This window comes from Moschus berezovskii, chromosome X, assembly GCF_049115385.1.
Source record: "Moschus berezovskii isolate FMDL1 chromosome X, NW_MosBer_1.0, whole genome shotgun sequence".
In the NCBI taxonomy this organism is placed as follows: domain Eukaryota; kingdom Metazoa; phylum Chordata; class Mammalia; order Artiodactyla; family Moschidae; genus Moschus; species Moschus berezovskii.
Genome location: NC_142488.1, coordinates 100,890,072 through 100,909,960, shown reverse-complemented (window position 1 = coordinate 100,909,960; position 19,889 = coordinate 100,890,072). Strand labels below are relative to the sequence as shown.

Sequence of the window (19,889 nt, the reverse complement as noted above, 5' to 3'; positions counted from 1 at the left end):
TGACAGCCAATTCTGTGTTCTAGCACTTTTTAGAAATGACTAGCAAGAAGAAAATATAACAAAGACAAAAATTCAGTAACAAGAATGAAGACATACAAGTGACAATTGGGGTCATATTAAATACAGCTTAAGGGTCCTCAAAGGTCAACTTCTAGATACTGAATCAAGTATTTGATTAATACAAACTTTAGGTTGGCCTGCTTTTCTGTATAAAGAAGTAAACATACACCATAATTTGCTGTGTGCTGTGCTCAGTCACTCAGCCGTGTCCAACTCTTTGTGATCCCTTGGATTATAGCCTGTCAGGATCTCCTGTCCATGAAATTTTCCAGGCAAGAATACTGGAGTGGGTTGCCATTTCCTTCTCCAGGGCATCTTCCCAACCCAGGGATCAAACCTGCGTCTCTTGTGTCTCCTACATCAGCAGGCTGATTCTTCACTGTGCCACCTGGGAAGCCCCATGCCATAATATACTTCTCCTTAATCTCTATATGCCCTGCTAGTTTTTTAAAGTTAATCAAATAACCAGATTTTCCAGGTTCAGATAGGACAAGAAGGATTTAAAATGCTAAAATCTATATTCTCAGAACATTGATCAATATTAATCATTCCATAATGCTTCCATTTTTACATTCACTTCTTCCACTTTTGACAACATGAATGGACCTTGAAGGCATTACGCAAAGTGAAATAAATCAGACAGAAAAAGACATATACTGTATGATCTCATTTATCTGTGGTATCTTTAAAGAAGAAAAAGCCAAACTTTGGGACTTCCCTGGTGGTCCAGTGGCTAAGACTCTTGGCTCCCAATGCAGGGGGCCCAGGTTTGATCCCTGGTCAGGGACCTAGATCCCATATGCTACAACAAAGATCGTACATGAGGCAATGAAGATCTCCAGTGCCACAACTGAGACATAGTGCAGCCAAATAAATTTTTTTAAAAGCCAAACATTGAAACAGTAAAGTGGTGACTGCCAAGAGCTGGGGGATGAGGGAAATGGGGAGATGTTGGTCACAGAGTACAAGCTTCTAGTTATAAAATAAATAAGTACTGAGACTCTAAGGCACAGCATGGTGACTACAGTTAGCATATAATTAAATATATAATATAACCCCATTACATACTTAAAAGTTGCTAAGAGTATAGATCTTAAAAATGTTCTCACCATAGACCAAAAAAATGTAATGATGAGAGGTGATGAACATGTTAACTAACATTATTGTGGCAATCATTTCACAATATATACATATGTCCGATCATCATGTTGTACATCTTAGACATATACAATGTTGTAGGTCAATTAAATTGCAATAAAGGTGGGAAAAAATAAAATGACTATGTGTTCTACAGCACAATTTATAGAAGATTAGCACACAACAATCACTTGCATTGATATATACTAGCAGTCAACACTGGAAATCAAAATTAAAACCACAATAACATTTGCAATTGCTCCAAAGAAAATAAAATATATAGGTATGACTCTAACACAATGTGTACAAGATCTATATGCTGAAATATAAAAAGCATTGATATATGAAATTGAGAAAGACCTACAGAAATGAAGAAACATATTGTATTCATGGATTGGAAGACAAGATACATGAAAGCTGTCAGTTCTTCCCAAACTGATCTATAGGTTTAATGCAATTCCTAGCCAAATCTGAGAAAGGTTTTTTGTAGACATAGATGAGCTTATTCTAAAATTTATACAGAAAGGTATGGGACCCAGGATAATTAAAACAATCTTGAAAAGGAAGAATAAAGTGGGGGAAACAGTCTACTTGATATTAATCCTACTATATGTCTATAACAATAAAAACTGGATGCTGTTTATAGAGGGATAGACATAGAAATTGATATAAGGAAAGAGACAAACTAGAAATGGACCCATACAATACCCAACTGATTTTTGACCAAGGTGTAAAGGCAGTTCAATGGAGGAAAGATAGTTATTTTTAAAATGATGCTGGAGCAACTGGACATCCACAGGCAAAAAGTGAACCTCAATCTAAATCTCATGCCTTATATAAAAATTAACTCAATGAATCACAGATTTAAATGTAAAACTTAAAACTATGATACTATAAAATATAGGGGGAAATTGATCTAAGGCTAAACAAAGCATAACTTACATGCAGAGTACATCATGAGAAATGCTGGGCTGGATGAAGCACAAGCTGGAATCAAGATTGCTGGGAGAAATATCAATAACCTCAGATATGCAGATGACACCATCCTTACGGCAGAAAGCAAAGAACTAAAGAGCCTCTTGATGAAAGTGAAAGAGGAGAGTGAAAAAGTTGGGGTAAAACTCAACATTCTGAAAACTAAGATCATGGCATCTGGTCCCATCACTTCATGGCAAATAGATGGGGAAACAGTGGAAACAGTGACAGACTTTACTTTTTTGGCTCCAAAATCACTGCAGATAGTGACCACAGACATGAAATTAAAAGACACTTGCTCCTTGGAAGAAAAGTTATGACGAACCTAGACAGAATATTGAAAAGCAGAGACATTACTTTGCCAACAAAGGTCCATCTAGTCAAAGTTATGGTTTTTCCAGTAGTCATGTATGGATGTGACAGTTGGACTATAAAGAAAGCTGATCGCCGAAGAATTGATGCTTTTGAACTGTGGTGTTGGAGAAGACTCTTGAGAGTCCCTTGGACTGCAAGGAGATCCAACCAGTCCATCCTAAAGGAAATCAGTCCTGAATATTCATTGAAAGGACTTATGCTGAAGCTGAAATTCTAATACTTTGGCCACCTGATGCAAAGAGCTGACTCATTGGAAAAGACCCTGATGCTGGGAAAGGTTGAAGGCGTGAAGAGAAGGGGACAACATAGGGTGAGATGGTTGGATGACATCACCGACTCAATGGACATAAGTTTGAGTAAACTCCAGGAGTTGGTGATGGACAGGGAGGCCTGGTGTGCTGCAGTCCATGGGGTCACAAAGAGTCGGACAGGACTGAGTGACTGAGCTGAACTGAACTGAAACAAAGCATTCTTAGACTTATTGTCAAAACACAATCCATAAGAGGAAAAACAGATTAATTGGACCTCATCAAAATTAAAAATGTTTGTTCTATAAACGCTTAGGGGAAGAGGATACAATCTGGGGGAAAATATTTACAAACCATGTATGCAACAAAGGATCAGTACCTAAATAAAGAACTCTTAAAATTTGACTGTAAGAAACTATTCAATTAGAAGATGCCAAGATATATGAAGAAATATTTCACTGAAAAGGATATACAGATGTTAAATATACACATGAAAAGATGGTAGGCATTATCATTAGGCATTGCTGCTGCTGCTGCTAAGTCACTTCAGTCTTAGCCCTTTCTCTACCTGGCCACACCACAACATCATCTTTCAAAAATGTTCTTCCCAGGCTCCGATCGCATCTGCTGCTAAGTTGCTTCAGTTGTGTCCGACTCTGTGTGACCCCATAGACGGCAGCCCACCGGGCTCCCCCGTCCCTGGGATTCTCCAGGCAAGAACACTGGAGTGGGTTGCCATTTCCTTCTCCAATGCATGAAAGTGAAAGTGAAGTCTCTCAGTCGTGTCCGACTCCTAGCGACCCCATGGACTGCAGCCTACCAGGCTCCTCCGTCCATGGGATTTTCTGGGCAAGAGTACTGGAGTGGGGTGCCATTGCCTTCTCCTTCTTATCTCAGAAAATGCTAACAGTTCTAAGTATCCTGGGCAAGAAACACCTGGCACTGAAAAAAAAAAAGCTTATGGCAGTCCTTATAAAACTAAACATGCACTTGCCATACAATCCAGGAACTGCACTATTGGGCATTTATTCAGGAGAAATGAAAAATTAGGTTATGCAAAACCTGTAGACAAATGTGCATAGCCTCTTTATTTGTAATTGCCAAAATTTGGAATCAATCCAGATATCCTGCGATATATGAATGGTCAAACAAGCTGTGATACCTCCATACCATGGAATACTACTCAGCAGTAAAAAGAACAAACTCTTGATATTGGAACAACTTTAATAGATCTCCGGAGAATTATGTTGAGTGGAAAAGCCAACTTCCAAAAGTAACCTATGTATGATTCCATGTAATATTCTTAAATGACAAAATTACAGAGATGGAGAACAGTTTAGTGGTTTCCAGGAAGAGAAGATGAGGGAGACAAGAGGAGTAACAGTGGAGACCCTTGTGGTGTTGGCACTGTTTAGTATCTTGACTATGATGGTGATCATATCAACCTACACGTGATAACATTTCATAGAGCTATAAACACAGGCAAATGGGTACATATACAACTGTTGAAATTGGAATAAGGTGGATAGATGGTATTGATGTCAATTTCCCATTTGTAATATTGTACTATAGATATGCTCTGCCAGGCGGCCCTGTGGTAAAGAATCCACCTGCCAGTGCAGGAGACATGTGTTCGATTCCTGGGTCGGAAAGATCCCCTGGAGGAGGAAATGGCAACCCAATCCAGTCTTCTTGCCTGGAAAATCTCATTGACAGAGGAACCTGGTGAGCTACATACAGTCCATGGGGTCACAAAAGAGTAGGACACGACTTAGTGACTAAACAACAACTATAGATATACATGATGTTATCATTGGGAGTGAAAGGTATTTGAGATCCCTGTGAATTATTTCTTACAATTGCATATAAATCTATGATTATCTCAAAGTAAAACTTCTTAAGAATGACTATGAGATTATTTATGCTTGATTCCCCATTTAATAAGTAGAGAAAAATAAAGCATAGAGATAATCATCAGTTTAGCTTGAAAAAGACCTGGTACAAAGTCTAGGTTAGGACCCACGTTGGAGTTCCCAGTTCAGAAATCAAGACTGGAATGAATATAAGGACCACCAGCATTTACACTAATGAAGAACCTTTCAGAGCATTCCAGCACCCCCTTAGACAGTTGCCAAGTGTACAAGATATCCTGAGCAAAAACTGCCCAGTTGAAAAGAACCATTTGATCATAATAAATCATTGTAAGCTTTTAAGCCACTAGGTTTGGGGGTGGTTTGTTATGGAGTAATCAGAATACTATATCAAGCAAGGGGAGCCAGTGGTTGTAGCCAAATAGATGAGTTTTTAAATCTCGGTGAGCCTACTGATTTTTAATACTGGGATCTATGCTTGTCCCTGTCTGTTCCCTGACACCCATTTTCCTGAATACTCTATAAGCACAATGGGAGTGATGATGGGGGTTGGGGGATAAAGATACAAAGGAAATTAAACAACCAGTCCTTGGCCTTGAGGAGCTCAGTGTAGTGAGACAAAACATCAGTGCCTTAAATGGCATGAGCATGGTTATGAGGCAACAAATCAGCAAGTTCAAACTAATATAGTACAGCACAAATTGAATGCATGTGGCAATGTATGGCTACCTAGGTGGTAGGATGGACCTAGACATTTTGGGCCCTGAAAGCAACATTTCAGAAAGGGCCAACTTTTCTTTGTTAACACAAACATCCCTGGCAATTCAGAGATAGTTGGATGATATTAACACTTGTGAAGAAAAAGAGTTAACTTCCAGGGACAGTTATTTTTGTTTTCATTCTCCTTTGTTCTCTCTTCACAATATATGATATGGTTTTGGCAAGCACAGTTGCTCTGAGCATCGGTTTCCTCATCTATAGACTGGCGATAACAGCCAGAGAGCAGTGGGTTCAAAGTCAGGAAATCTTAACTGGAAGGTCAAATCTAACGTGGCCTTCCATACATCATGTCTCCCACTCCCTCCTCCATCAGTTTCTTCTGTGACAGGAAGAGGTTGAGATGAATGGTCCAGAAGTTCCTCGCCAACTCCAACACTTGAGGCCACAGACAGATCATTTGGTTTGTTGTGAGAGTTTAAAAAGTAATGATGATGCACAGGAAAGTACTCTGTAAGCCATAAAGTGGCATGTTGATGTTAAGAGTATCAATATAAGGCAGTTCCACCTTGAAAAAATCCTGCAGCTCTCCTTTAAATTTCAGTCAGTTCAGTTCAGTTGCTCAGTCGTGTCCGACTCTTTGCGACCCCATGAATCACAGCACACCAGGCCTCCCTGTCCATCACCAACTCCCGGAGTTCACTCAAACTCATGTCCATCGAGTCGGTGATGCCATCCAGCCATCTCATTCTCTGTCGTCCCCGTCTCCTCCCACCCCAATCCCTCACAGCATCAGAGTCTTTTCCAGTGAGTCCACTCGTCGCATGAGGTGGCCAAAGTATTGGAGTTTCAGCTTTAGCATCAGTCCTTCCAATGAACACCCAGGATTGATCTCCGTTAGAATGGACTGGTTGGATCTCCTTGCAGTCCAAGGGACTCTCAAGAGTCTTCTCCAACACCACAGTTCAAAAGCATCAATTCTTTGGCGATCAGCTTTCTTCACAGTCCAACTCTCACATCCACACATGACCACGGGAAAAACCATAGCCTTGACTAGACGGACCTTTGTTGGCAAAGTAATGTCTCTGCTTTTTAATATGCTATCTAGGTTGGTCATAACTTTCCTTCCAAGGAGTAAGCTCTTTTAAGGTACTGTCTGTCAAGGCACCGCTTTCCGGCCCTTAGAGGATTCTGATAATTTGTAACTCTTGCTCATGGAATAAACTCAAATTTGGACTAGTCCATCTCGGGTTCACCAAGGGGTCAGCAGTGATATTGCGATTTCACGGATGGGTTCTTGGTGAGCCACTCCCAAGTTTTCTTTTCTTTTCCTTTTTTTTTTTTATTGGAGGCTAATTACTTTACAATATTATATTGGTTGGTTTTGCCATACATTGACATGAAGCAGCCCTGGGTGTACATGTGTTCCCCTTCTTTAACCCCCCTCCCACCTCCCTCCTCCCCTTAGCCTCCCTCTGGGTCATCCCCGTGCACCAGCCCCGAGCATCCTGTATCATGCGTCGAACCTGGACTGGTGATTCGTTTCACATATGATAATATACATGTTTCAATGCTATTTTCCCAAGTTTTCTTTAGGACACCTAACAGTTACTGGAGACCCTTTCCCTGGGGCTTAGGAACTCTCTTGGTGGACGAAAGCAGATTCTAAGTCGTTCCCTGTCCCTGCATAGACACACACTCATCGCCATTCTGCCTTGAGGGGCACCAACGTTTTGTCACTCTACTAGCAGCGATGTGGATTTGGGATACACCCGGAAATGATCCGCAGCCTGCTACAGGGCATCATTTTCGAGGCCAATACATCCCGCGCCCCGCGCGCCGGCTCGGGACCAGACCAGGTGCACGCAGAGCGGCCGTGGGGCCGGAAGAGAGGGGGCTGAGGGCTTCCAGCAGGCAAGTGGGAGCGTAGCGGGGGTCGTCAGGCCGTGAGCAAGCGGCGGGGAGCTCCTGGGCGCCTCCAGCGCGGAGCGGGAGGAGGGGCCGGAGGAGCTGTGCGGTCCCTTTAAGACCCCAACGCTCGCCCAGCCGGGGGTGGGGGGGCGCCGCGGGGGCGCTGCGCGACGGGCAGGTCGCAGGCTGTGCCTCACACTTTCTCCTGATTTCTTAACTTTCGGGTCGCGGGCTAGGGGAGGAAGCGGCGGGGTCGGGGAGGCGAGGGGGTGCGGGCTTGCAGCGGCTGCGTGGTCGCGGGCTTCCCGCCCGCGCCGAGCCGCCGGCCTCGCGGGCCAAGTGGGGAGCGGGCGGCGGGCGGGCAGGTGGCCCCGGGCCGCCGCGCCCGCGCCCTGGCTCTGCCCCCGGGCGCCGAGCGAACCGCCGCGCCCTCGTGGTGTGAGGGCGGTGAGGCGTCTCCTCCCTCCCACTTTCGAGTGCCCCCGCCCCCCTAGCACGCACTCTCGCTCTCGCCACAACCTGCGAGCCCCGGACCGCGGAGGAGCGCGCCGGGGAGTCCGGAGCGCCTGCACGCGCGCACCACGCCGGAGGCCGGTGGCCAGGTCAGTGAGTGGTGCCCGGCGCCCGCTTGCCCTCTCTTCCTTTCCAGTCTTTGCACAGGTGGGCCGTCTTCCCCCAGGGCACCCCAAACTTCCCCGAACCTGCCACCCCAGCCCGCTCCCTGCTCCAGCTGCCCGCGGCCCGGCTGGAGGTGGGGCCCAGGGCACTGGACCAAGGTAGGTCGGTGGGGGGAGTCGGCTCCCCCCCCGGATTTGAACTCGCCACTCCCGCTTGGCCTGCGTAGTTCCAGGCTCTGGAGCTGCGGGGAGGCCCCCTGGGTAGCCATCTAACAGGTTCTGCGGTCCCCTTAGTGATCCCGTGTGTCCCGAGCCTTTTTTGCTTGCTTGCCGAAGTGCCCTGGACCAGTAGGTGGTTCCGACGTACTCTAGTTAACGAAACAGAGCAGAAGGGGATGGAGGCTCCTCTGTCCTCCTTGTGGGCATCTGCCTCATTTTCTGGCCCAGACCACTGGGGTCAGAGTTGGAGCCGCTAAGCTCAAGATGCAACGCGGTATTGCCAGAACTCAGGGCCTGGAAAGCCTGCCTTCCAGTTACTGCCGGCCCTGCCACTAACTTTATGAGAATGGGCAGTTGAGTTCTCTGGGCTCCAGGATGCCCATTTTGAAGGTGGAGTTGTTGTGGGGAATCAAAAGGAAATGATAGATAGCACGGTGTTTTGCAAACCAAACTCCACGCATTGTTTGTCTGTCATAGCAGCGATAGAGGCATCTCAACTCAGACCAGAGACACCCTGGCCTGAAGCTGCCATTTTTGAGGGCCAGCCCACCGCCAGTGAACGGAGCTTTTCTTGTTGGGTGGTAGACTGGGGAGAGGATTTTAGCTGATGGACTCTGGCCTTAGACTCCAGTGACTTCTTACTGTTTGTCCAAATGAGAATTGTTACCCTGGGGGCTGTCCCACAGATAATAGTGAATGTAAGATTACAAGGGTGGTGAAGCCTCTAGGAAGGATTAAAGGAACACTGTGGGGCATGAAGAGCTGGCTGACCTGACCATCCCTTAGCTTTCCTTTGGGAATGTCTCTGATTCTATTCTACCCAGGAGACCTCTTCTGAGAACGGACAGAGCCCTGACACTTGGCCGCCCAGATCCCTTGCAGTCACAGCCAGGCAAGGAGCCCTTGGTCCCCTCGCTCGTTGCAAATGAACTTAGTGAATGCTTGTTTCACGAAGGCACCTTAATGGGTACATTTCTTTAGGTTCTGACATGTTTCTTAGACTCCTGTAAAGCCCACTCCCCCTCCCCCGCTCTGCAGCGTTGGTCTCAGAATTTTTGTTTTCTTTGTTGTTTTCTTGTTGGGGCCTGGCTTTCCCCCAAATATGTCAATGGCTACATTTTTAAGTAACCTGTAAAAGAGCCAGTACAAGTTCAATGGCACAATGGCCTGTGTGAAGCAGACAGAGAGTTAATGCCGAAATAACTCCAGTTAACTGGGTCAAAGTATAATTTGAAAAATTAAGGACAGTTTGGCTCTTTGCAAGTGTAAGAGTCGGCATGTTTGCTGAGCAATGCTCACTCGTGTTTATTGCTGCAGCCCCAACAAATGTCTTGAACCGTTCTCCTCCCCCCAAAAGAAAAAGTTAAAGGGATAAAGAGAAATTGAAGAGAGACCTAGGGGGGGGACTCTTCTAGGTTTATAGCTCCTTACAGAACATAAAGGCAGAACTTCAGGATCTTGTAAATCAAAAGTGATTATTTATGAAGAGATTCATTTTCTGATGCTCTTCATCCCAGCCAGGGAGGCCACACAGATGACAGGAACGCCAGAAGAGATTAATTGCTCTCTAGTCACCAACTTTTCTCTTTGCTCATACCATTAGTTGAGACCCAAGAAAATAAAAAAAAACAAAAAACCTAAGAGCCGTTTTCTTGCCAGCTTGAGTTATGAGGCAATGCTACTGTTCACCAAATCACCCAACCATTGTACAAGAAAAACAATCCAGTTGGTTCTTGCATGGGGAGACCCGAAAACCATGGCTTCAAAAATCCCCCCTGAGAGCCATATGTGATTATGATAAATTGGATTTCGGTGGTTTAAAAAAAAATCTTTCTCCTTTGGAGGCTTAGGGGATAAGTTTATTAAAGAAGGCTCGGGAAGAACCTCACTGGGGTGAGTCGCTGTGTTAAAGCTGTTCATGGAAATGATTTGCTTCGAGGGAACCTGGTAACTCTCAGAGGACAGAACTGGACATTCTGAGTGATTGAAGGAGGGCCAGAAGCTCCCAGAAGGGATCTTTTCATCAGAACCCAGGTCTTTTAAAGGCTATGAACATGTCCCAGAAAAATGTAGTCATCGTTTAAGGAGCAGGAAGGAGGTAGAGGGGCAAACCAGTGCTGCAAATCCTGGCTGATAGCATAAATAATTATCTATGACCAGTTCTGCTTTGGTTACATACTCTTAATTTGAAACCATGGATTTTAAATTATCTGGCCAATTTCATAATATTTAAAGTAAGAGTGGTGGCATTCACATCGTGGCCCAAAGACAATTCAGTTCTCCAGAATGATCATCTTGTATTCCATCCAGCTCTCTATACTCAATATTTAGGTTGGATCCGCTGAAAAGATTGTTGAACTCACTTCCCATCCAATGTTAATCCCAGACTGAAATATGGTGTTTCTTGAATTATTTAAATATTTTCAAATCCTCCATTGGAAGAGTTTTGCCAGCTCTAAAGTTGATAGAAATGACCTGTGGCTGGATATAATCTATATCAAACCTTCTGTGTTCTAAGCTTCAAAAAGCTTTCCACTCCTGAGACTGGAATGGTAGATGCTTTGGGGGTGGTCTTTTGCATGGTGATGCAATGTGAGCATATTACCTACTTAGGTTTGCCCAATATTCCTTAAATGGTTCATTTAAAATTTCCATTTCACAGGGGACTTCATGTGAGAGGAATATGTCTGAACCATTCAGGTGCTTACATCACATCCATTTGCTAATCACATCTGTCTTTTCCAACATAAGTAGCCAAACTGAAAATCCTTATAGATCTCTGGTTCATCCCCGAGCATCCTGTATCTCATAAGAGACAGAGGCAAAACACTGATCAACGCTTGCCTCATCCCTGAAGGATTAAAAATAATGGTAGTCTTGAAGCTAAGATCAGTTGACTTTCATTTCAGAAATTGTTTGGGTCACTGCCTATTATTTTTATCTTGTTTGCCAAAATGGCCGTTTTGCAAACCCCAGTTTCCCTTTTCTCCCAAAGAAAATCTCTTGAGAAATCAACTTTAATTCCCTTAGAAATGAGGATTTCAAAATTTATTTTTTCTTTCCTGTGACTTGCCTGTGAGGATTTAGCCTTAGCGTTGGATAGGAATGTATGTTTGTACACTTAAATTTCCCCCCACAGTCTTTGCAAGGCAGGAGAAGCAAGTTCTCTTTCTTTGCAGGAAAACAGTGCTTATTACACTTATGTAAATTCCCCCAGCCCTTCTCACCCCCCCCCCCCAGTAGGTTAGAAGCCTGAGATAAGAGGTCTCCATCAGTCCCAGTAGATCTGTTCTAAGTCTTTTTGTCTGCTTTCTTCCCAACAGCTTGAGTACACTGGGCCCTGAAAGTTTCAAGTTGCCTTTTGCACTGGCTGGAATGAGAAAAAAGTGGAAGATGGGCAGCATGGGAGGCATGAGATACATCTTTTCCTTGTTGCTGTTCTTTTTTTTCCTAGAAGGAAGCAGAACAGAGCAAGTAAAACGTAAGTGTCTTGAGTTTTAAAAAAACAAGTTACTTTCCTGTCATTTCTTTGAGAATGTGCTTATAATCTGAAGAGATTGAGAGTTAGCCCAAATGTGGCCCTGCTACAAATCTAAGAAAGTGAATGTTACTGGTTTATGCGTGAGTTGATAAAAGAAGGAAAGCTTTGAATCAGGTCAATGAGTTTGGGGCTGTTTTTCTGATTATCATATAGTTTTCATCTCATAGAACACATGACACATTAGCTTATTTTCCGTTTCCTGTTCTAAACTGTACAAATCTCATTCCATTTTACGTAATTCTAGAAATATCTGACAGATGAGCTGGATTTTTTCCCAAATTTCAGACTCTTCTGCAAAGGTTTTCACTTTATGAGAAAGAATAACACAGAAAAGAAAAAGAAAGAAAAAAGTAAAGCAGGCTCTGCCTATTCCCTTCTGCCGAAAAATGAAGAAGGGAAAAACCTTCACACGAACTGGATTGAGATGAAAAGTCCTTTGAGGAAATTGAGATTCCAGGGACCGTGAGCAAATTGGATGCCATTTGTTGAACGGAACGTCCCCGCAAAGCCAGGGAATATTTCTAGAAAGTCAGCGATCCATGTCATGGGCTGACACATTGGAGAAAGCCAAGTGGCAGGAAAAGGGGGGTAATTAACCCTCCTTGCGGCCACATTTGGGAGATTTATGAGTAACCATTGACATCTCTGCTCTTGTTAGGAGCTGTCTGCCTGCCTTCACCCACTGTGAGCCTCGCCTTCTTTGGGCCATTTGCAGCCACCTCCAAGGTGGACCCTGGCTCTGCATTTGAAGGAAAAACCCTCTCTCTAGTTCCCCTTTTTGGCTGCATCAAAATAAGCACAAAGTGGAACTGGTCCAAGACAGGTCATTCTCTGCTCCACTGAACTTATTCATGAGAAGGAACTGTGTAAATATGCCTGGTAGGAGCTGAAACAGCATCTGAAGCCCATCACTTCAACATGTATCTCCTTTATCAGCTTAAGTTAAATATATCAGGTATGAGGCTCTCTGTTAGGGAGAACAGTGCCGAATCTGTTCCACTGTTACCTGTCTTTCTGTTTCACTATGGTTTTCATAGTAAAGTGAGTCTCCTTCCTGGGAGAAATGGGGCTTTTGATTAGGCTTTTAAACATGAGTGATCCATGGTAATCTCTCATATGATCGAGACACAAAAAAGGAAGTTTGAGCAGGACACAGTAGGAGCAAGAGAGCTTAAACCAGCCTCTTCTCTTTAGTCCTCAACTGACCTTTTTCTCCTGCTTGAATACGAAATCCACCTCAGAACATTCGTCTTCCAGAAGTTCGCCTTGATTTAAGTGGATGTGAGAGAAAAGTTGTCCAGTCCATTCTCAGCTAAGCTCACAAGCATCTGGACTTAAAACTCTTGTTTCTTAGGGAGAAACTTCCCTTATGGCCTTGTGGCAGCGTGGGGAAGCTTGCAACTCTTAGGACACCATCTTCTCTGGGAAACCTTCCATATTAATGAAGAATTGAGTAATATTGTCCATAGAAATAGACAATTAGAGCTTAATTGACAAACCAAAGAAAAAATGTGATTAAAAGATGATTGACAGACCCCAAACTATCACTGTCTAACATTTCCTACTGCCTGTGAGTCTGTCCCAAGCCCTTTGGATATTCAATTGGTGTCAAAATGATTATGTAACAGATGGCCTAAGGGACCAGTTCTGGGCTAGTGTTTCCAGCTTATAGTCAGATAATGAGGCTTAGGTCATGGTCATTCCCTAAATGAGCCCTCAGCATCATTCTTTGTGGCCTGACCCAAGTTAACTGTCTCGAAGATATGTGCAAAGTTATCTCCACTAAAAGGAAATTCTAAAAGTCTATGCCTTAAGTATGTTGCCTTGACACACATACACACACACACACATACACACGCTGCATGCATAGAGATTTGTATTGCAGCTCTACAAGACATTAGAAGTAGTAGGAAATGGTTGCATAAATGATCCTTGTAATGTACTCTCATGCTACCAAACACACCTTATTGAAAATGATAGCCCTGGAAAATGTTTATATTAGCTTATTTTGAAATTTCTTAAATTATGAAATGAATACTACTCACTGTACAAAATGATGTGAAAGTATCTGAACTTCATAAAGAACCTGTTTCTCTCAACACCCATTCCCACACCTCAGGGATGACTGTTACTATTCATAATAGTTTTCTATTATTCTATTAATAATAGTTTTCTGTTTCTTCCATGCTATGTTCTCTGTGTTATCAAAACATACATATCTATAGGGATTTTTTCTTTTATAAAAATTGGATATTATATATATATATTTTTTCCTTATAACTTGCTTTATTCAGCAGTGTGTCTAGGACATCCTTCCATGTCAGAACATTGCAGTGTAACAGTACCATATTCATTCTAATGCCTACATAGTACCCAGTTATATGAGTGTGCCATGGTTTGTTTAGATAGTCCCTATTTATAGATATTTAGATTGTTTCCGGTTTTTATTACTATAAGTAAGGCATTGATGACACTGTTTCCACTGTTTCCCCATCTATTTCCCATGAAGTGATGGGACCAGATGCCATGATCTTTGTTTTCTGAATGTTGAGCTTCTTGAGAGTCCCTTGGACTGCAAGGAAATCCAACCAGTTCATTCTAAAGGAGATCAGTCCTGGGTGTTCATTGGAAGGACTGATGCTAAAGCTGAAAGTCCAATACTTTGGCCACCTCATGTGAAGAGTTGACTCACTGGAAAAGACTCTGATCCTGGGAAAGATTGGGGGCGGGAGGAGAAGGGGACGACAGAGAGTGAGGTGGCTGGATGGCATCACCGACTCGATGGACATGAGTTTGAGTGAACTCCAGGAGTTGGTGATGGACAGGGAGGCCTGGCGTGCTGTGATTCATGGGGTCGCAAAGAGTCGGACACAACTGAGCGACTGAACTGAACTGAACTGAAGGCATTAATGAACGCCTGAAAGCACTTAAGCAAGTATTTGTGAGTAGTTGTCAGGTCAAAGTGTATCTTCAGTTTTAACCTTGGCAAAAACTGTCAAATTGTCCTTCCAAAAAGAGTTGTATCAGTTTATACTTCCACCATATATGTATGCATGTCCATTTCTAATTCCTTCACTAAAAGTATTATTAATTGTTGTATTCAAGGGCCAGTTTACTAGAGGAAATCATGTTTCAGTTGTGCTGTGAGATTTTCCTATTACTGGAGTATATTTTCAATTATTTTTAATTCAATTGTATTTCTCCAGTGAATTGGCTATTTTTCAGTTGGATTGCTTGTCTTATTGATTTGCAAAAGCTTGTTTATTAACATTTTGTTATTTCAAATGTTGTTATTAACCTTTTGTATTTCACATATTATTTTCCCAGTCTGCCATATCATTCAAACTTTGTATAAGCCATATTTTCCCATATGGAAGTTTTAAATTTTTGTGTAGTCAGATCTGTCGTTCATTTCCTTTATGGCTTGTGGATTTCTTCTTATTCCTAGGAAGATCTTTCCTACGCCATATTCTTATATTTTTTTCTACTGCTTCCACAATTTGGGGTTTTACCAATAGTTCTCTCCTCTATCTGAAATTTATATTCATGCTTGGTGTGCAGTGGGGCTTCCCAGGTGGCTCAATGGTAAAGAATCCACCTGCCAATGAAGGAGACAAAGGTTCAATCCCTGGGTCGGGAATATCCCCTGGAGAAGGGCATGCAACACCACTCCAGTATTCTTGCCTGGAAAGAGGAGCCAGCATGGCAGACTACAGTCGATGGGGTCGCAAAGAGTCAGGCATGATTGAGCATGCATGCACACACATGGTGTGCAAGAGGGAGCTAATTTTTTATCTCTGGGTAGTAGTTTCATGACTTATTTTTGTTCACTTTTATACTTCTATTTATTCCAAAGATTTCACAATTGGCAAATATTACTTTGATAACAGGAAAAAGTCTTTTGAAGTAAAAGGAAATCAGGATTCCCATATTTTGCTGTTGAGTTCTAGAGAAGAGTAGGTATGGGAATGGAAGAAGGAAAATGAGGGGAAAAAATAACAGAAAAACTTCAAGAAATGTTTAAGGATCATAAAGTTTCATGTCACTCTTTGCTGCTTGATACTGTTTTACCCAAGGAAGCCAAGGTTTTTTTCTCATTCATGGGCTGGTTTGAGTATAAGCATGTTGGTCAAGGCAGATGCCTGTTTGCTCTCCCATTTTAGGCATCAGGATGGAATGAGGGGCGATGCTGTTATGGTCAAAGACACTCACTCAACTGGTGTAGAATCTGAAAAGGTCTGGAGGAAATGCTTTCATAGCAGAAAGCTATTTGCACAAGGAAAATTAGAAGTGGGTGCTGCCACTTGCTAGTAGCTAATTAGCCAGAGTTACCTTGCTCTCACAGGAGGGAAAATCAGCTCAGGAACCCAGGAAATATGGACAGTGCCATCACAGTGGATGAATGAGCCATTTATGGCTTATATAAAAGTTTGTTACTGTCCAAAAGCAGCGAGGTTTGAGTCTTTAGCTGGGAAAATGTCTTTCTGTAACTCCATTATGCTCAATTGTTAAAGTTGTAGTCAAAAGAGGCCAGGAAGTTCTTTTGAAGTTCAAAGAAGCGTAACATTCAGTGCATAGTATTCATGCAAATATCGGACAAAATGAGCTGAAGAGTTTGCCTCTTTTGGCAGATCTGACTTAGGTAATGAACTATTGATCAAAGTGAGGTGGAAGAATTGAGTTGTTAAGAATATTTAATTATATATTTCAAATGAACCAGCCTGTGCCAAGGCTGGCAAAAGACCTTGGGAGAGAAATGGTTGGTGTATTTCATGGCTTTTGTGCCTGCTTTATAAGGTGGGTTAGCTGGATCTTCCAAGGGACTAGATGTTCACTCATTTTTCTCCTTTGGAGACAAGCTTCTAACATTTGTATTTGGCTGAAAACGGGCCTCTGAACTTCCCAGGAAGGATGAGTCCAAAAACTTGAAGAGAAGGAAGAAGATAGTGAAATTTTGAGACACAGGAAGCATGGTCTTATGGAGCCTACCCAGAGCCTCTTTATTGTGAAAGTCAACCAGAAGGGCTTGAGTCCTCCACCTCCAGGTTATCACTTGGACATTCGAGGTGATTATTTGACAAGACAAAGAAATGAGCAGAAGAATAGACCTATTCACATCTTAGAAGTTCAGATAGGTAGAAGTAGAGTAAATGAGAATGCTTTAAAATTAGCTTAGTGCATTTCAAGGTATATTCTTTATTATTTTTTATGTTGGTAGGGACCAGTGGTGTTGGCTATGGAAACTCTGGAGTCTACTTTGATCCAAACCCCAGATCCATGACTTTCTTACTTACTTTGGGAATGTTGCTTAATCTCTCCAGCTTTAGTGCTCTTATCAGTACAGTGGGGGAAAAATAGTGTATTGATCGTAAACATGGTCATCTAAAGACTCGATGATATTGTGCACACACAGGGCTGTGTGACAGTGGCTGGCACACAGTTTTTAATGAGTGGTAGCTTCCCTGGTGGGAGAAGGCAATGGCAACCCACTCCAGTACTCTTGCCTGGAAAATCCCATGGGCGGCGGAGGAGCCTGGTAGGCTGCAGTCCATGGGGTCACTAAGAGTTGGACTTGACTGAGCGGCTTCACTTTCACTTTTCACTTTCATGCATTGGAGAAGGAAATGGCAACCCACTCCAGTGTTCTTGCCTGGAGAATCCCAGGGATGGGGGAGCCCGGTGGGCTGCCGTCTATGGGGTCGCACAGAGTTGGACACGACTGAAGTGACTAAGCAGCAGCAGCAGCAGCAGCTTCCCTGGTGGCTCAGACAGTAAAGAATTTGCCTCTAGTTCAGGAGACCCAGGTTTGATCCTTGGGTCAGGAGGATCGCCTGGAGAAAGGAATGTCAACCCACTCCAGTATTCTTGCTTGGAGAATGCCATGGACAGGGGAGCCTGGCAGGCTACAGTCCATGGGGTTGCAGAGTCAGACACGACTGAGTGATTAACACATGCACACACAGTGATTAGAGTAACTCTCTTACAGGCCAAATGATATTATCACCTTAATGTTCAGATGAGAAACTTGAAAGTGAGTGAGGTCAAGTGACTTTGTACAAAGCCAGACAGCAAATCCAGGGCAGCACCAGAATGAAAACCCAGGTCTCCAGATTAGCTGTTCTGTTCAAAACACCAGTTTGTGTCTAGCAGTTCTTTGAGGAAGTCAGTGCCTTCTCTTGAATAGAAGCCCAGTGCTTTGCACATGTGGAGAAGGAAATAGCAACCTACTCCTGTATTCTTCCCTGGCGAATCCCATGGACAGAGGATCCTGATGGGCTATAGTCCATGGGGTCACAAAGAGTCGGACACAACTGAAATGACTTAGCATGGCATGCACAGCTTTGCACACGGCAGCCACTTAACATGTGAGATGATCTGAGTAAATGAATAAAGAATTTTGTAAACAGAATTCCAAAGACAGGCAGTATACTATTTGGGAGTTAAAAGATAGAGTCTAGGACTAAAGTTATTCTGGAACCTAAATAAGCTAAGCCAAAGGAAATTTGTGAGGAAGGTTAAAAATATGTGCCTTTATGTCTATGGTTCTTAGATTTCCCTGACTTATGAGTAGGATTGGAATGCTCTCATAGTCTAATGGAGAGTGAACTGTGCTCTAAGTCAGGAGACCTGACTTCTGGTCAGTTCTGTTGCTCGCTGTGTGGTGCTGGTTGAGTCATTTACACTCTCTCTGAACTAAAGATTCTCTACTATCTGAGAGGAATTCTTGCCTTCTGGACAGCAAACTAAAGGATGGGAGAATAAGGGGTTGTGCAGGGGGGAGGGCAAAGGAAACCGGAAAAATGAAAGTGAAAGTGTTAGTCACTCAGTCATGTCCAACTCTTTGCGACCCCATGAACTGTAGTCTGCCAGGCTCTTCTGTCCATGGGATTCTCCAGGCAAGAATACTGGAGTGGGTTGCCATTTCCTCCTCCAGGGGATCTTCCTGACCCAGGGATTGAACCTGTCTCCTGAATTGCAGGCACATTCATTACTGTCTGAGCCATCGGGGAAACCAAGGCTCTGTCTTTAGATATTTGGAGCACACCTGGACTTTATCATTGTCACAAGGTCTTTGCAAAAAGTGTTTTACTCATTTAAGATTTATAGCCTGTTACTTCTATAAAGATTAAATATAGGTTATATATTGAAAGAATGGGATTCCCTGGTAGATGAACTGGTAAGGAATCCACCTGCAATGCAGGAGACCCTGATTCGATTCCTGGGTCGGCAAGATCTCCTAAAGAAGTGATAGTCTACCCACTCTAGTATTCTTGGGCTTCCCTGGTGACTCAGATGGTAAAGAATCCACCTGTAGTGTGTGAGACCTGGGTTCAATCCCTGGATTGGGAAGATCCCCTGGAGGAGGGCATGGGAACCTACTCCAGTAGTATTCTTGCCTGGAGAATCCCCATGGACAAAGGCACCTGGCAGGCTGTACAGTCCATGGGGTCACAAAGAGTCGGACACCACTGAGCGACTAAGCCCAGCACATCACAGCATATAGGAAAGAATAGTTGCAAGATAACTTTTTAAAAGCTGAAATAAAAAATAGAGGCCATCTGACCAAAGTAGAAAGGGTAGATATTTTTAACACCTGATTTGGTATCATGGGGCTTCCCAGGTGGCTCAGTGGTAAAGAATCCACCTGTCAATGCAGGAGATGCAAGAGATGTGGGTTCCATCCCTGGGTCAGGAAGATCCTCTGGAGAAGGAAATGGCAACCCACTCCAGTGTTCTTGCCTGGGAAATTCCATGGACAGAGGGGCCTGGTGGGCTATAATGGGGTCTCAGAGAGTCAGATATAGTTGAGTGACTTAACCTTGCACAAATGTTGGTACATTACAGTATTCACATTTCTAAGTTAGTGTATGCTTCCTGAAAAGATAAAAAGAGAAGCTTTCCATTGGTTGACAAGAGAAAAGTACAATTTCATCTATCTCCCACTTAGTCAAATGGTATTAACGATGGGATGTTTGCATAAAGTACATTTTGGGTGGTACAAAGACACCAACTATAACCTTGGTTTCATAGAAGAAAGAAGAATCATATTTGGCATTTCTCTATTAACCCTCTGTAAAGGAATAAGGCAAACATTAAATTATATCTCAATATAAGTTTGTTATAAGTGCTAAGTTAATGTAGTCCAGATAGTTTAACTTTGAATGATATAAGCTAATTGAACGCTAGAACATGCAAATGTTATACATATGGTTGTTTA

The 19,889-nt window shown here is 43.2% G+C and overlaps 1 protein-coding gene across 14 annotated transcripts in view; it reads left to right on the top strand.

The window, feature by feature from the left end:
* Positions 1-19,889, top strand: part of CHRDL1 (chordin like 1) — a 153,158-nt gene that overhangs the window by 9,018 nt on the left and 124,251 nt on the right. For 9 of the 14 annotated variants that reach the window (XM_055438715.2, XM_055438713.2, XM_055438712.2 and 6 more), the window contains exons 1-2: positions 7,771-7,896; positions 11,454-11,611. In XM_055438715.2, coding sequence (XP_055294690.1) covers positions 11,506-11,611 — 106 coding nt within the window. In that variant the 5' untranslated portion in view covers positions 7,771-7,896; positions 11,454-11,505. Of the gene's footprint in view, positions 1-7,666; positions 7,955-11,453; positions 11,612-19,889 lie in introns of those variants that run through there. The other 5 variants (XM_055438708.2, XM_055438711.2, XM_088833758.1 and 2 more) reach the window with 5 other exon arrangements.